Consider the following 17,529-nt stretch of genomic DNA (forward strand, 5'->3'; position numbering starts at 1 on the left):
GAAGACTTTGGAGTGGCCTAGTCAAAGTCCCGACCTGAATCCGATTGAGATGCTGTGGCATGAACTTAAAAAGGCGGTTTATGCTCGAAAATCCTCCAATGTGGCTGAATTACAACAATTCTGCAAAGATGAGTGGGCCAAAATTCCTCTACAGCGCTGTAAAAGACTCATTGCCAGTTATCGCAAACGCTTGATTGCAGTTGCTGCTGCTAAGGGTGGCCCAACCAGTTATTAGGTTTAGGGGGCAATCACTTTTTCACACAGGGCCATGTAGGTTTGGATTTGTTTTCCCCCTTAATAATAAAAACCTTCATTTAAAAACTGCATTTTGTGTTATCTTTGTCTAATATTTAAATTTGTTTGATGATCTGAAACATTTAAGTGTGACAAACATGCAAAAAAATAAGAAATCAGGAAGGGGGCAAACACTTTTTCACACAACTGTGTGTGTATGTGTGTGTGTGTGTGTGTGTGTGTGTGTGTGTGTGTATATATATATGTATGTATATATATACACGTTAGCTGTGGTTGTAAGTACAGTAGAAAGGCTGACAGCTTTATTTTCACTCCAATCCGCATCCCCTGCTGTTTCCCGCTCTACAGAAGTGACTTCTTCTCCTGAGTTTTTGAAATTGCTGCCAGCCAACTAAATGTCATCCTCCTTGTGTCTCAACACTCGGTGCAGCATTTGAGTAAGAGATTTACGGCGGAATGGGAATACCGCCGAAGGTCTTTGTTCACAGTGATGGTCCAGATACCACTCGCTGAGCGCAATCGGCATCGCTTGCAAGGAGGTCATCCTTGACCCACTTTGTGCCTCGTGTGTTTGAAGGACGATGTCATGCTGTCGCATCTTTGACAGAAGATACATAGTTGTGCATTTCACAGAGATGTTCCTCCTCCAATCTTTTTTTTTTGTTTGTTCTATATGCTGATAGTGACTCTTCTTACCCACAGACCAACCAGCAGCACAGGTGGACGCGGCTCTCGTGGCATGACTACCACAAACAAGGGAAACAAGGCCTTGAAGGTAATTGACCCGCGACGAGAGTAAATTGTGAAGGAACCAATGTTAAATGCTGATATAAAGACCATCACCTACTGATCTCCATCCACAGGTGAAGCGGGAGCCGGGAGAAAATGGCACCAGCCTGACAGACGACGAGCTGGTGACCATGTCTGTGCGGGAGCTGAACCAGCATCTACGGGGTCTGACGAAGGAGGAGATCATTCAGCTGAAGCAGCGGCGACGCACCCTGAAGAACCGCGGCTACGCCGCCAGCTGCCGGGTGAAGCGCGTCACCCAGAAGGAGGAGCTGGAGAAGCAGAAGTCTCAGCTACAGCAGGAAGTGGACAAGCTGGCCACGGAGAACGCCAGCATGAAGGTGGAGCTGGACGCTCTGCGCTCAAAGTACGAGGCCCTCCAGAGCTTCGCTAGGACTGTGGCCCGCAACCCCGTCACCTCAGCCAGGGGCCCCATGGCCTCGGTCATAGGGCCCCTCATCCCCGGTAAAGTAGCTGCCACCAGCGTCATCACCATCATCAAATCCAAAACGGGGGCTAGGTCGTAGTAGCAGAAAAGGGCGGGAGGAAGATTTTCCAAGACTAAGCTAGTCAGTGCATTGTAACATGCCGAAGGATCGCCTGTGTAAGTTTTCCCAAATTCACTCCCAAAGGATGACTCAGCAGTCTGTACCAGTCTACAGACACGTCGTGCTTTAGGGTGACACAGTCGAACTGTGAGGTTTAGGACGTCGCAGTTGGTTGTTGAAGAACGCCGACATATTGGCAATACTGACACGTTCCATTTAGAAAGCATATCGTTGTTACAAATACTTAATAAGGCAATATTGGGTGCAAAAACTACAAAGCAGAATTCCGACTGTTAACATCTTGTTGATTTTTGGATAATGCGACGTGTCCGTGTCCTTAAAACTGAGCTCTTGAGATTTTTTTCCTTGTAGAGTCTCACAAACATGTCAAATCATCCAGTTTAGACGTTAAAGCCCTGAACCCCTTTGCCTGTTATTATGCACTGACTTGAATTTGGATAAATAACAAACGGTGTGAATGCTACAGATGTCTTCATAACAGCCTGACTAACCCAAAACTAGTAACTGAGTCAAAATTGTGATTTCTTTGTCGGTTAGTCTGTCGAGACTATAAGCGTGAAATAATGCTCCCGAATCCAGCATTCATTTCTGTTTTATCTGTGACCGGCTTTAACGCACTTGTCATTATCAATATGACTGGTAGATGCAATAATAATATATGTATGCACTGAAAATACAAAGAGGTCTTGCATATTTATGGTTAAGTGGAAATGTTAAAAATGAATCAGCAGTTCTTAACGACGATGTTCCAGAGCTGATTCCAATATGACAAGATTCTTCTTCAATATGTGAATGTTATAACAGTAATATCCTCTTGTTTTGTGGGGGCGCTGATATCCACCAACATTTTTGAAACTTTTTTTTTTTTTTTTGCTCATAGAGAAAATATGTTCCGGTTGCTTTGTTTAAAAGATATATATTGCATTTTTTTTAATTTTTTGTAATTACTTGTTGACAGGGCCGTCGGGATATTCCCAAAAAAAAAAAAAAATCTTTACACAAGCTTTACTGTTTTGAATTGTTAAGGTGTAGAAAACTTTGTCTAATGTTGAGTTATTGGTTTTTATTACTAGGTAGATTACCTTCCATCATTTATAGAAATACAGATAAAAAAAAAACATTCAAAAAAAAAAAAGTCCTGTGACATCTTTTTTGCAATTGTACCGAAAGTGGCTTACTATTGAAGTCTGATAGCTTTTTTCTAGTGACTAGGCGCGTACTGTGGGGTAGCGCGTGACGTGATGTGTAAGTGACAAGTCGGCAGTGTCGTCACTGTATAGATGTCAACGCTGTGCTATTTTAAAACAAATCTGTAGAGCTAAACTAGGTGGTGTAAACAAGGTCAATTGTCTTTGTGCGTATTGGCATCTGTGATATCCTCCGCTTCCTCGGTGTTCATGTTGTCGTCAAGAAGTTCACCACATTGAGCCATGTGAGACGGTGATCGGGTGAAATGGCATTAGTGACTTCTACCTGAAGCTGTGTAATTGGTTGCACCTGGTGCTTGGATGCCCTCGGAAACACATCCTCTGTAACCCCCGAAAAATAATGGGACTTCATTGTCGTATCCATTCCAGCCACTTAACTGGTTTAGATCTTAATTAAGGGAAGAGAAATTAATAACCTTTTCAAATTTCGCTTTTGACGGACTAAATGTGAAGTTTTTTTCCCCTCCTCCAAATATCTACAGCGATCAGATTGCGTCAATGAACTTAAAGGGTAACCGGCCAATCACGGCGCAGCATCACGAGTGTAGATGCACCCACTGGTCTTCAGATTAAAGGCGGTAGAGTTCGGCTGAGGGTCCGTATGCACTAAGCTCCTGCTTGTTTTGCTCAGGATTAAACAGGTCACTCTCTAAAAAAAAATGAACAATCCATTCTAGACGAGAGACAGAGAGAGAGAGAGAAGCAGGGATGGCAGCTCTGTTCATTTTTGCTTTTTTTATTTTATTTATTTTTTATATATATAAACATGTCATCAAGGGCTTCAATCCACACTCGGAAAAGAGACGCAAGCAAGACCATGTAGGATTACAATCAAGCAGCGCTCCAGTGGAGCGGTTCTCCACCTCAAGGTGAAAGTGGTCGTGTAATGACATTAAACAGAATGCGCTTCATCCAGATCTCACTCCCCTGGTGGTTCAGAATGTCTTCATAGTGTCGGCAAGGTGTTGATCTCAAAGCTATACGCCTCTCAGCGGGAAAAACAACTCCACGCCAGAGAGACCTGGGTGCCCGGTGTCTTATCGTCGACATTGCTTAGCTCTCACCATAGACTGGTGAACTGTGGGAATGATATATATATCTGACTCTTGACATAGCCCAGTATTGATGTTGGCGTCCTTATTGCTGTGGCAAAGTCTTGTGGAGTGAATCTTTTTTCGGTGTCAAGTGTCTTTTAAAAAGGTGTTTCGAAAGCGGGCACCGTCGACCAATCTCTCCGCTCGAGGGTGATCACTCTTCTCTTTCTCACACATACAGTTGTGTAGTATGTAGCTACAGTAGGTATTAATGACCATTGTGAAAAAGTGACCCTTAAATATGCAACTCAGTGGAAAAAGGTGTGAAAGAGTAGACGTAAGAGTAATCAATATTGTCAAAGTGACTATGGTCTGTTATTCAATAATTCTTGCTGTTTTGTAGGTTGTTCCTTTTTTTGTAAAATGTGTTTTTTTTGTTGTTGTTTTTTATCCCTAAATGGAAGAGCAATTGGCCCTTGTTTATAGCAGCGGACATGTAAAAGTGTGCAGTGTGGAATGGTGAGACAGTTGCACTCGAGCCTTACTCACTAATTGCCCTGTTCTTTAAATTAGCTGAACGACTGGATCCATAAATTGGACTTGGATATCTGACTGAAAGATATTGCTATTATGTAAATGTCTGTGCACTAGAGTGAAATAGATGCTACGATAGATTCCGTCACAAGGGCCGCTTGCAATAAATTTTCTTTTCTTTTTGGTATGCGTGTGTGCGCGTGTTTTGTACGTTTTCGAGGTTCCTCCGCTGCTACTCCAGTCATTAATGCTCCTCGTTTGCTGTAGAGTCATCCACATCGTTTTCTGTTCTCATTATGTGTCGAGTGTGTATTTGAAAATTGATCTTAACACTGGAATTTGTTCCGCAGATTTCATTTTTAATTGGTTATGGCTTTTATTTATTTTCTGTTTTTGTTTTTAGAGAGGAGATAAATCACAGCACTTGTGTGTCAGTTGAATTTAATTCAAGACATTGGCTTATTTTTTTCATGATAATTTGCTTTGAAAAACAGTCGACTGTGCAGGTTTCTCCATGGAGTGGGTCTGTCTTTTAAAAGGTATACAAATCTGACTAAAGCGAGTAATACACAGTGAATTATCCGTTTTTTGTTATTTTTCTGTATGGGTTGTAATAAAAATATTGCAGTACTTTGTATGAAAACAAACGATAGTTAATTGTAACTATTTATAAAATTAAATTATTGTACTTTTTTGCAATCTGTAGATAAGTACTATGTATTCATATATACAGTAACAACTGTGGATTTAAATGTGATTCTCTGAGGTGTCTAAGTTATTGATGTATATATTGTATGTTTGTTGATACAGCTTCCTTTATTTTCTAAATAAGACCAATAAAATGTTTTGAAAAAGGAAAACTTCTCTCTTTGGAGGCTCTTAAACACTGTTCAAATGGATCTTTTTTGTCCCATTCTGTGGCGTCATTGACCCAGTTTGATACTTTGTAAAAATAAACCGGCGGGGAAGGCTCTTCGCCGTCCAGGGTGGGTTTTTTTTTTTATTTTTTTTATTTTTATTTTTAGAAGACAGCGATCATTTAGATGGCACGATTTCTTTTTCTGTGATCCAAAAAAAGCTGTTGGGCGACCCACTTTGGCTAACCTCGGCGGACGTATTTTTGGCCCGACAGGAGTAAAACATTAGAGTCATGAAGGATGTCTAGGTGTGCTTGTCCTAGATTGGGAGGAGTAGTGAGTTAGTCATCTGTGCTCCCTGCAGGCCTCCTAACCCCCCCTCTCTGTCTCAGCGCACCTCATCAAACTTCACCCCTCCTCGGCAGCCTTTCAACCCCAGCACATTCAAACCGCATCTCGTGAGAGAACACGCGGGAAAGAAAGAGACAGATGGCTGAAGACGAGCTACAGGGCAAGTCTAAACCCCCAGTGCCCGCGTGCACCATGGCACCGTAGACTCCTACAGGTCTGTGTGACCTGTGCCTTAAAAACGGGCTCCTCTCCCCTCCTCTGGATGCCTGCCCCAGACAACCGGAATGGCCTCTGAAGAGCTTTAATTTAGGCGGGTGGGGGCTATAAGGTGAGCTGGTGGGCAATCTAGGACAGCATTCTTCATCTTCACCCACTTCTGCAGCAGGTGCCTGCCCCAGTTCTCAGACCCCGCTGCACAACTAATGTTGCCGACCGTTCATTTAGCACGTCTGCCCGCGCCGGAGCTCGGCGGTGGGGGCTCCGCTCTGCGAATGTCACCCCACTGCAGAGGGCATGCCTGTTTGTGGGAGATGCTACATAAGAGGTGTGTTTATCGGCAGTTGTTTGAGTCGCATGAGAGCTTGCTGTGATTGTGCATATGAGAGACTTGTCCTCATGTCGAACCACGTGATTTTTCAGACCGCCAGTGACGTCCCAGCAATAAGAAAGAGCACACGAGCCAGATAAAAGCTAAGGGTGTTAAATATTACTGCTAGTGAGGAGTTCACCTTGTCCTCGCTTTCATGCAATATGTTGCTCTGGGGTTCCCTCTGCTGGCACGTCTGTGTAAAGACTTTGTGTTTGTTTTTTGGCTGTTTTCTTTCCACAAGATGACGCCACACGCTCTTAACAGAAGGATTTCCCCCTACAGTGCACATCTTTACTGTACTGAACAGAAAAGTTATTCATTTCGCCCCACTTGTTGAAGTTTGAAACTATGAAATGTTCCCCAAAGTGCCCCATTATATTCTCGTTACAGCTCCAGGCAATGGCAACACCTGTACTTTTGAAGGCCTGACTGGTGGTGATGTATTGAAGTTTGACTCACACCTTTCACTTATCGTACAACACACCGCGAGATTATCTTTGAGTCCTTGCTAAAATAAAGATGAACTTCAGGGCTGTTGGGTTGCATAATTAAAAATCAGTGAGGAGATATTTCTTCTTGGTTGTGATCTCGATAGCCACCAAACATGTTTTAATAGATATTGTCTGATGTATTTTTATGTATGCTAAATGAATGCATTCGCATCATATGATGTAACTTTGCCCAGTGCTTTTCTACGTGTTGCATTTTTCTTTTTATATATTCTTTGTTTATTTTCATTCTATTATTATTATGTATACACTTTAATCAGAAGCATAAAGGAAGAACATCTTCAATACCAGGTTAATTATTCCGGTTGTTTCGCTATAGCATGTTCAAATACTTTAAAGATAAGGGGGCTATCTCATCTTTGTTATTGGCTTGCAGCAGATTGAAGGGAACGTACAGACCACACGTTGGCACGTCATCAAACACGGCTTCGGCAGATATAACCTGCTACTTCTGTGGGAATACAGATAATTGTCACATGACGGTGGAAAACGCCGCGATTATGTAACGTGTCGACTGCGTGCACCGGCACCTCATCGTACGATTCGCCGTCGGTCAAGTTTGCCACGATGAACGCGCGGCTTCACGTTCGGTCCTTTCAAAGTAAAACCAGTGACTACAACGGTGCAAGGCGGTGCGTTTTATGCTGAGCTCCTCATTTCCTCCGTGGCTCAGCTGCTTCCTTTGGCCGACTTGACGTATGCGCGTGGTGCGTCGTTGCGTCGCGCCGTAGAGGAAGCGTTGGCGCATCGCAACAAACTGCTGCCGCTGGACCTGCGGCTGCTGCTTTCTGCGGACACAGTTAAACCGGCTGCCCTGCACCGTAACGGTGCACACAACGGACACCGTTCACAACCGGAGAGAGTCGCTCTGTGGCTACAGTTGAACCTCAACTGATCCCTCATCAGCTTCGACATGATCAAGAACGGACATCACCACCACCAAGTGAGCACGGTAGCCGGTAAAGACGCAGGCGCGACCCCCGGCGCTGCATCTTGCAGTCCCGAGAAGAGGAGGAGAAGAATCCGGGTGTGGTGCGATGGTTGGTGAGTAACTTTACCGGAATTATTGGCGGTGCGATGGAGATGCTGCAACACTGTTCGTATCGGTCGTTGTCCCGTTTGAATGGATGTGTCAGCATGCGTGTCACCCGCAACCGGAACAGGCCTGCTGCAGGTTACACTGCTCTCACTGGACGGCTGCTTCATTCTCCAGAGACATCAGTGTACACTCAACTTTTAATTCAGTATTATCTTGTATCTCTAGTCAACCAGGCGAGTGTCAATGGCCCACTGTAATTCGGGACTTATTACATTCCATTGCTTCTACTCTACATTACTGGAGCATCCTCTCCATTCTCCTCCTCAGTAGACACATCTTTACATCATAACACACCAGCACTGACTTATGTTGATTTTTACCTTTCACTAATTCACTGTCATGCCCTTTAACTATGACTCAGTATACCCTGTAGTAATGCTTACACTGGCAATGACACATCAATGTTTTGGATGTGATACAAGTGTCTGCTGGATTCATGTAATAATACGTTGTAAGTACCGACTTCACTCAATGCAGTACTTTTACTAAATTTAGGGGTAACAACATTTGTTACGAAATAAACAAGTTAACAAACCTATTAGAATTATGATGATCAAGCAAGCCATAGGCTAAATGTTGAATTAATGTGTAAAGTTTCATTGGCCAGTAAATGCTGCACTATTTCATTGACACCTTGAAACTGATTCTTGACTAACATACTGGTACATTTTTATACATGCTTTTGGACATGTTATAATCCATAACCCTGGGTCACACTGCCACCAAGATGGCAGTTGGTAATAACAAAGATGTTTCAATGTATCCTGATCTTCAGGAGGCACACGAACGAGTCTTAAGTGTCCCTCTGTCACTGGGACGACCGGTTATAACGAGCCTTCGTTAATGTTATTACTAACTCTTGTGCTTCTATTGCTATTACAAGTCAAAATGTCAACATTATTATTTACGACACCACAGCATGAATACTTGTTTTGCTTTCAACAGACATTTTATAGTTGGGGTAAGATGGCAAATTAAGGAGGGAGAGGTTCAAATCCAGAGCATCGCCATGACAAGTTACGCGCCTCAGACTACTTGGTTACCAGGACCTCTGTGAGCATACTTAGTCTGACTTTCAGTGGGTTTACTTTCATGATACCGTAATCATGACACCCCAACACACAAGGGGTCTTCTGGCAGGACGGTGTAACGGGAAAAAAAAGAACAATTACATTAGTGTTGAGCAAGGCGCTCACGCAGGTGCCGCCTTTAATGCAACACTGACGATTAATGTGAACACACGGCAGGGCAATGCTAATCAGAGAAAATAAGCTTTTGTGTTCACATCAATTGGCAAAACAACAAACATGTGAATAAAGGCCAAAAACAAGCTGAGTTCACTTTGCTCCTGCAGCTAAACGTGAAACATCCGATTTATTGACTAAAACATAGCCGATATATTTCTTTATGGTTTTACTTTGTTCTTTGGGAAAATTCAGTGTCCAACTAAAACACTTCTCCTGACAACCCAGCAGCAATAATGTTCTCCTTGTTAATAATACCACAGCTCAGTTCATCTCAGACAACATTTGATCTACTAATCTAACAGTCACGCAGGGACTTTTAAAGGGTTATTTCACTTTAACTAGATAAAAGAGCACAGTGCTATTCCACTTATTGGTATCTAACTATTCAGAACATGTGGGGTGTTTTTGTTTGTTCTGTATCCTGGCTTTTGAAAAGCTCAACAACAAACAGAAACACATTAGTGTGAACTATTTTTATTAGAAAGGGAAAAAAAAAAGGAAAACTGATGACAGTGAGGTCTTTGACTTCGAGGAAACGGCATATTGTTGAAAACTAAGAATATTTTCAACCAAATTGTACTGAGTTGGCAACAGAAATGTGGGTGAACTGATTAATCGATTGATCTACAAAATTGGTTGTCAACTATTTTGACAGTGGATTGATCGTGACAAGTTATTCACTGGTTTCAGTTTCTCAACTGTGAGGTGATTTGATGCTGTTTGTTACCATATGTGATAGCAAACTAACTATCTTTGGGGTTTTGGACCTTTTGGTTGAATAAAACAAGCAATTTGAATATGTCACACCATTAGCTGTTTGAAATTATAATTTCTTTCATTTATACACTAAACTATAAATTGATAATCAAAATAATCGTTAGCTGCAGCCCTAGAACCGACCCCTCTAAGATGCCTCCTCTGGGAGAAACAACAAGCCTCTGGTGGTCAGACTCTGGCTCCATGCTGCAGCGGAAAAAAAATGAAATGTTTTGAATATCTGCGCATGAAGGCCAGGATTATGGCGGCTTTCTCTTGTAGAATTCCTATCGTTTAGGTGCGGCTGCCTGTCCATGGTTTGATGGAATGTTGCAGAATATTTGGGATGCCAGAATATTATTCGGTGGGGTGAGCATGCAAAGAGAGCCAATGTCAACAGAGCTCATGCCATTAACCCCATCTAACCCCCTCCAGCCCACACCTGCTACAGCCACTGTAGCTCGTCACTGAGCACATTGTTTGCCGACATCCAGCGTCAGCTGGTACGAGAGGAAAATTCCAAGGAAAGAGCACAGTCACTTCATTTGTTTGGACATCTTTGACCCTACCCTTTCGTCTTGGCACAGAGACGCTTGTTTATCATCCGTCCTAAAAAGAGGTGATGGGGGTCAAAGATCAGTTGTCAGTGAAGCATCATAGAGGAAGAGCGTAAAGTCCACTTCCACTGTGTTTCTGCTGAGGTAGCGTATCCACACAGGGCTATAAACGTGCTATTTAAAGCCTCAGTGAAGTGTGTCTTATTCATTCCAGTCTTATCTGAGACTATTAGTGTTCAATATCAAACAATCATCAGCTCTATGTCTACAGGTATTTGAAAATCAATGCAACTTCACCAAAATGTGAAGGTAATCATTTGTGTACCCCCTTAACTGGTATACATGTGTCCCATTGTATTCTACCACTGTGCCCACTGCTGTCTGTCTGGTTTTGTTCCTGAGAAGTGTATAGGTGCTGTTTTGGGTGTCCGCTAACAGGCTACGCTAATTAATATTTCATCATCTCACGGTCATGATCCAACCCCTGCTTAAAAATACAACAGGAACACGGTGACACATGTTGGGCATCGTGCTAGTGCAACACCCCCAAAAGCAGCCTCCTGGTCTTATGTAACTCCGTCTGGGTCTCTCCAGAGCTTTCTTCCCTATTCAATCACCTCCAAGTGCTCCCTCCTGCTACATTCTTCTGGCCCTGCACTATCGCCTCGGAGCCGGCACACGTGGATCCCATTTCAAGAGACTGACAGCACAAGACACACAGAGACCATCTTGCTTTGCCCCGACAACAAGGCCTCTTTTGTTTTTTTGGTTCACCGTTGCATATTTTTTTTTGAAGTAGTGAATACATCTGAATCACATAGACGAGCCCTACAGTCTGGTGATAGTTTTTGTGTTGCCATACCATCAAGTGCAGTCTAGGCTGTTTTCAGTCAGGCTGTCTATTGTGACACCGCAGCAAGATACAGATGCTGTCTTTCATTAGCATAGCCTGGGGGGCCGAAAACATCACGGGGTTCTGTTACTGATGTGGCTGTTTGAATACTGTCGGTCTGGAAGTGCTCGTCTGTTCTCTTATTGATTTTTGAGGATGCTATTCATAGTGCTGTTTTGCACCTGACCTTAAGAGAGCTGACGTCTAACTTTATGTACTAAAGAGGACACAGATGCCAATCTTTTACGTCAAATCAGCCATCAACTATGTTGTCATTATTGTGGTTCTCCAAGTTAATTGCTGCCACATAATTGCTGATGGTTATAGTTGCTGCTGTACTAAATTACTCTGTGATTAGATCCTAATAAACCTTAATGCATCTCCAGTGACACCTGCAGTCACTTTCATAAGTCAGAGCAAATTCCTCTCTTTTTGTGTGCCTATTAGACATCAGTATCATGTTCCAAGCAGTGCAGAAATAAAAAAAAAATATCAGACTGCTGGCAGTTGTAATAGTGATGGAGGGATAATGCCCATCTGTTCTCTATTACTATGCTAGATTACCATGTTACAATCTCCGTCTACAATCTGTGCCTAATCTAATTATCTACGGATGATATCATAGCCTGGGTGGAGTGAAGTGGGAGAGAAAACACACTGTGTCTTTGAGTTTTTTTATGTTTAGACTTTGATCAGATATCTAGCAGATCACATGAAGTGCGTGGATTACAGTGTTATCAGAAACACTGTAAATATTATAGGATCATACTGATATTTCTGCATGTTTTAGGCCATGAACTAAACTTCTATTGATCTCCTATAGTCGAGGTTGCTTTTCACTTATTTCATTTGAATCAACTTCATTTTTTGTCAAAGTTACGGCACGTTTGTGAGTCCGAGAACACCCAAACACCTGCGGGATAAAGAGGAGCTGCCATTTCTAACTTTGAGAACAGTGTGAACTCCAAAATGAAAACATGCCACACAACTCTAACCCAGCACACCGTGCTTTATTCACCAGACGTTTTGTAACTCCCTCGCTATCATCGGGAGTAAAACATGGTGTTCTGGAGAAGAGTTGTGTGACGTGTTTAAATTTTGATGAAAGAGCGGCTGAGAAACCTCATTACTGTAATTCAAGAAATTCTTTATCCATTATTTTTCCAACCAAGAATAAAAAAAAAAAACAATCCTTCACAGCTGCTCCTGTACCTCATTACATTAATGCAACTTATGTAACTTCTCATGTTCTTATCCTCCCAGCTATGACATGGTCCATTATGGCCACTCCAACCAGCTGCGACAGGCCAAGGCCATGGGAGATTACCTCATCGTTGGAGTACACACAGATAGTAAGGATCAGAGCCGCTGACTTATTGTCCCTATCACACCTACAGTACATCTTCAATGGAAGTCGTCTTGCATCATCCCCAATTCTGATACTCTTCCTTCCTTTACCATGTATACATCATGCTATGGCACCATTAGCCTCTCATAAGGCCGTGCCCTATACACTTTTGAGGGGTTGTTGTGACAGTAGTGCAACCACTTGAGCAATTTCTATATAGCACACTGGAGCATTGTGACATTATGATAACCCAGCATGACTTCATAGTCAGGGCAAGATACCAGCAATCTTTCCCTCTGCTGAAGGTATAATAAATATCTCAATGACGAAGGCGATGCTGCGTTCAGTCACTGTAAAAGCTGCTCAGAGTGTCGTGCAAGCAGAGATTTCTCTCTCTGTTAATCTATGAATCTCAGTTTATTTGTGCGTGTCGACGGTATCGCTTGAGTGTACATGTTTTGTTTTCAAGGTGAGATTGCGAAGCACAAGGGTCCACCAGTCTTCACTCAGGCAGAGAGATACAAGATGGTGCGGGCCATAAAATGGGTGGATGAGGTCGTGGAAGGAGCGCCTTACGTCACCACCCTCCAGACCCTCGACAAGTACAACTGTGACTTCTGTGTGCACGGAGGTACAGTTTATCACTAACTCATGTCCTTATTTAGACACACAGATCACACAGATTACGTTATACATTAATACTGTGCTAAATACTGTTATTAGTTGATATAACAGGGTTAAGTTGATTTCTGCAGGCAGCATGTCATGTATGCTGTTGTTTCAGATGATATAACACTCACAGTGGATGGGAAAGACACATATGAAGAGGTGAAGAAGTCAGGGCGGTACAGGTGAGTTTCCTTTTGAAATCAGCAGAAGATTATAATAACAGCCGAGATTATATGTTGTGTGTGTCTGAAGTTGCTGTATTATGTTGTCCCAGGGAGTGTAAGCGAACCCAGGGAGTTTCAACCACAGATCTGGTCGGCAGGATGCTACTGATGACCAAAGCACATCACAGCAACATTGTGAGTACAGCCTCATTGCCTCTATATACATTTCAGGACACAGCACACGCCTAATTCAATCCTCTCTTCTCTTTAGGATAGTTCAGACTATCAGCAGCACACGGACAACTTTGGAAAGGTAGGTGCCAAACATATTTAGGTCAAATCAAGTCCTCAGCTTTCTACCAAACTCTTAATTGATGGATGTTCAAAACTAAATTCTCGGCTCTTTGGCTTCCTCTTCCTTAACTGTTTTGTCATTCAAGTAGTTGAAGTCGCTATGTGGGCCAGATGTCAACCATTATTAAACAAAGGCCTTTACTGTGGACCCACTTTATAATCAAGTTGCAGGCCTTGCCAGTGAAACAGTGAATGCACCTTTTGTCCCTGGATGGGGAAAGTAACTCAGAGTCAACATGCTGGGGATTTAAATTTTTCACATTTGAACATGCAGACTAGCAGAATAGCGCTGTGAAGTTGGCGAGAGTTGAATAAATGTGCTGGGGATTTGTGGGACAGCCTCGATTTTGAGCAAAGGTGACATTGTTACTCACACCACCAGGTGGCGATGATGCAGCGTCCTGGTCTCACGCACAAACCAGTGGTGCTACTGAATCGAAACTGAAGTGCATCGGTCTTATTGCTCCACTGTTTGTACTTATTTTGCCTGTTTGATGGATTACGGGGGTCACATGGTCAGAAGGGCCACAGTCCCTGGACGGGGGTGTCTCAGTTCCTGCAGACTTCACAAAAGATCATCCAGTTTGCTTCAGGGCAGGAGCCTCAACCCGGGGACACTATCATCTATGTGGCTGGGGCCTTTGACCTCTTCCGTATCCTTTTAGAACCTCACTAAAAAGACTGCTGGATTTTATTTATTTATAAAATGGCAGAAAATTGGAAAAACACGATGAACTATTTATAATTCTGTGAACTGTTTCTATCAAATAGTCAGCTTTTCTGAAATGCCTAGTCAACCTTGACTAGTCTCCTGTCAGACATCGGCCATGTGGACTTCCTGGAAGCAGTGCATAAGCTCGCCGAAAACCCATACATTATAGTGGGGTTGCACTTTGATCAGGTGAGACACCTGTGTCAGACATTGTCTGCCTCCCTGAGTCGAGCGTTGGCATTGTACTTTAAATTTCCAATTTGTTCGTATCTTTTAGGAGGTGAACCGCTACAAAGGGAAAAACTATCCCATCATGAATGTCCACGAGAGAACACTCAGCGTCCTGGCTTGTCGAGTAGGTTCCTCTCCTACTTCCACCACCATCCACACAGTTCATAGCACACACATCTTATTCATCTGTAGTTCATTTTGTGTGTGATTGATTTCAGATTTATTTTCACAGTATGTGTCAGAAGTGGTGATTGGTGCACCCTTTGCAGTCACAAAAGATTTGCTGGAACATTTCAAGGTAAGTACAGGCAACACAATTGTCTCTCACAGCTAGATAATAACGTTCTCTGTAATTAAAAATGAATAAAGTAGAACGTCTTTTTTATCTACAGGTGGATCTTGTATGCCATGGAAAAACAGAAATATATCCTGACAAGGATGGCTCCGACCCTCATGCTGTAAGAGTCTATACCTCTATGCTATCTTTGTTAAACATACTGTTGTCCGCAGGAATGCTAAATCACATTTATTTGGCAATGTTTTCTTCATATCCAGGAGCCGAGGAGGAAAGGAATCCTGCGTACTGTTGACAGTGGGAACAGCCTTACTACGGATGCCATTGTGCAGAGGATAATTAAAAACAGGTTTAAAAAAGGGGGCCTGTCAGGCTTGGGAGGAAAAAAAATAGACAATTTCATATTACATCCACTGGGCAAAACAGTATTTATCTAAGTTAAAATAAATGAGACACATTTTGTTTGCTGCTGTAATAAATAGATAGCACATTAGATTGACTCTTTTCCCAATTTTTGTTGTTTTGATTCAGGTTGCTATTTGAAGCAAGGAACCAGAAGAAAGAAGCCAAAGAGATTGCTGTGATCCAGGCCATGAAGCGACAAGAGGAGGAGAAGACTAAAGAAAGATCCCAGGCTGTGCTGTAGGAAGGCCCCAAACAAGCACCGAGTGTCATAACACTGACAAGCTCAATTAATCTAAACTCATGTACAGTAAAAAGCAACCCTTTTATATGTGCTATGACACCCTCCACACAAGATCCTGGCTTATAAGAGCACTCCTTACAGCAGCCCGTTTGAAGCCAGGGCGGCATAGTCTGCTGTGGGATCATCAGGTATTACCGCGCGTGTTCCTGTGTGCGATTGTGTGTGTGTGCGTGTGTGTGGGGAACTTCTGTGTATTAATATATTTCGCCATATGCAAATACATGTTCATGTCAGTCAACAATCACACATGCAGACGATGGAGTTATAGACATGCAACAGTTGGAGCGAGGAAGATACCACGATGTCTTCAAATGTCTATTATATCTCTTTGGATATTTTTAATTCCTCAAGCACTCTTATTTATTTTTTGCCTTCAAAAATATAGAATTTTAAGTATACTATTATGGGATTTGGACATATGAAGGGCAAGTGTGGGTACCTGAGATGTTGGTCAGGCATTAAGCTGTAACCAGGAAGTGATTTGATTCGTCGCTTCCATGGTGTTGTTGCTGCTTTCTGTCCAGCATTGGGTGTAGCCCAACAACTGATCTATGTATAAACTGTATGTACTGTATCTATGTATTATAAAGTAATCACAGGATTTCTGGAGGACGCTAAAACCACTAGAGAATTAGGGGACAAAATCCCCCTGCTTCTCTGCATCTAACTTGGGTTGTTTGGATGGGAGAAGCTGTAGAAAACTCTTTTGGGACCTCATGTACCTTTATGCTCCAGAAATCGTCAGAACTGTCCTGTTTTACTGGTAGAGCAGGTTTTTAACTCAAAAATGCCCAGACCTGTACGCCTGGCCTTTTGAGTGCAATTGTATTTTTTTTTAACCAACACTCCTAATGGTTTTATCCTAATATAGAGATCACTACAGCGTTTTAACAGACTGCTTTTAAGCTTTCGTTTTCTTCGTATAACTATGACAGATGCTCAGTGTGGTTGACTTGATCATGAAATAGACCTCTTACTGTCATTGAGCCCTGAACAATTTAACCTCTGTCTCTATATCAAATGGGATTAAATAATATATTTTTTGTAGATGAATATTTTACTCACCTCCTCTCCATTAACTACTGTATAGATGGTTTCATATTGTATAAAACTGCATAATAATATATCTGTATGTCAAGTTGGAATGTATTAATTGTAAGCTATAATGTATATGTTATTGACAACTCCCAGTTGTTAAATACTGTAGAAAACTGCTACGACTACAGTATATTGCTGTTAATAATAACATTTTAATCTGAAAGACTTTGTCATCTTCTTTTGCAATATACTTATTTCTTAAGTAATTTATCTAAATGAGCTCACATGATCAAAGGTTAAGGCCATGTTTTGGACAAGAAATTACCTTTGATCCGAAAACAAAATGATCTGAATTTTGCAACCTATGAATGAGTCACACAGAGAGTTCGTTAAATGTCAGAGCATTTAGAGCAGATTATTTAGCAGCAGATTAGTACCCAGCAAAGATCTGTAAACTTTTTCAAAAAAGTGCATAATGCATGCACTCAGTGCAGTTGATAAAACAAAAAATGACAAGTTCACAAATTTTTTGTCACAATTATTATAATTTTTGGAATATTTGAGTAAATGTATTTATTTTTCCACTGAAACCAGCTATAAGCATGGCTGGTACTCCTTTCAAAATGTCCATCATGGGAAAAAAAACACGTAATTATTGATCTCAATGAGTCAACTACATGTGCTGAGTCAATTTTCTAATATTTTAAAATGTCACCATAATTGTAAAGTGAAACTTTGCTCTTATTTTGAAGGAACTGCGTTCTTC

At 42.0% G+C, this 17,529-nt stretch overlaps 2 protein-coding genes across 5 annotated transcripts in view; both read left to right on the top strand.

Moving 5' to 3' along the window:
- The window catches only part of LOC116394674 (transcription factor MafG), a 19,263-nt gene extending 13,995 nt beyond the window's left edge, over window positions 1–5,268 (top strand). For 2 of the 3 annotated variants that reach the window (XM_031867936.1, XM_031867935.1), the window contains exons 2-3: window positions 958–1,030; window positions 1,119–5,268. In XM_031867936.1, coding sequence (XP_031723796.1) covers window positions 995–1,030; window positions 1,119–1,571 — 489 coding nt within the window. In that variant the 5' untranslated portion in view covers window positions 958–994 and the 3' untranslated portion in view covers window positions 1,572–5,268. Of the gene's footprint in view, window positions 1–496; window positions 1,031–1,118 lie in introns of those variants that run through there. The other variant, XM_031867934.1, reaches the window with a different exon arrangement.
- A 1,920-nt stretch (window positions 5,269–7,188) lies between these two features.
- LOC116394683 (ethanolamine-phosphate cytidylyltransferase) lies at window positions 7,189–16,588 on the top strand. 2 transcript variants are annotated; one of them, XM_031867948.1, is made up of 13 exons: window positions 7,189–7,739; window positions 12,510–12,598; window positions 13,064–13,225; window positions 13,379–13,445; window positions 13,538–13,622; window positions 13,699–13,740; window positions 14,302–14,434; window positions 14,600–14,682; window positions 14,771–14,848; window positions 14,957–15,022; window positions 15,117–15,182; window positions 15,280–15,368; window positions 15,551–16,588. In XM_031867948.1, exons 1-13 carry the CDS (start codon window positions 7,609–7,611, stop codon window positions 15,663–15,665), a joined length of 1,206 nt encoding a protein of 401 aa, XP_031723808.1. In that variant the 5' UTR covers window positions 7,189–7,608; the 3' UTR covers window positions 15,666–16,588. The 2 variants fall into 2 exon arrangements, with proteins under 2 accessions (XP_031723808.1, XP_031723809.1); XM_031867949.1 differs by lacking the exon at window positions 12,510–12,598 and having other exon boundaries at window positions 7,668–7,739.
- The last annotated feature ends 941 nt before the right edge of the window (window positions 16,589–17,529 follow it).

Source organism: Anarrhichthys ocellatus, unplaced genomic scaffold (genome assembly GCF_004355925.1).
Source record: "Anarrhichthys ocellatus isolate YVR2014 unplaced genomic scaffold, GSC_Weel_1.0 scaffold40, whole genome shotgun sequence".
NCBI lineage: Eukaryota > Metazoa > Chordata > Actinopteri > Perciformes > Anarhichadidae > Anarrhichthys > Anarrhichthys ocellatus.

Bases quoted from the DNA above. Each gene is read 5' to 3' on its own strand.
- LOC116394683 (XM_031867948.1), top strand. From the start codon at position 7,609: ATGATCAAGAACGGACATCACCACCACCAAGTGAGCACGGTAGCCGGT. The intron at 13,623-13,698 runs GTGAGTACAGCC...TCTTCTCTTTAG, and splicing joins AAGCACATCACAGCAACATT to GATAGTTCAGACTATCAGCA. The intron at 15,023-15,116 runs GTAAGTACAGGC...TTTTATCTACAG, and splicing joins ATTTGCTGGAACATTTCAAG to GTGGATCTTGTATGCCATGG.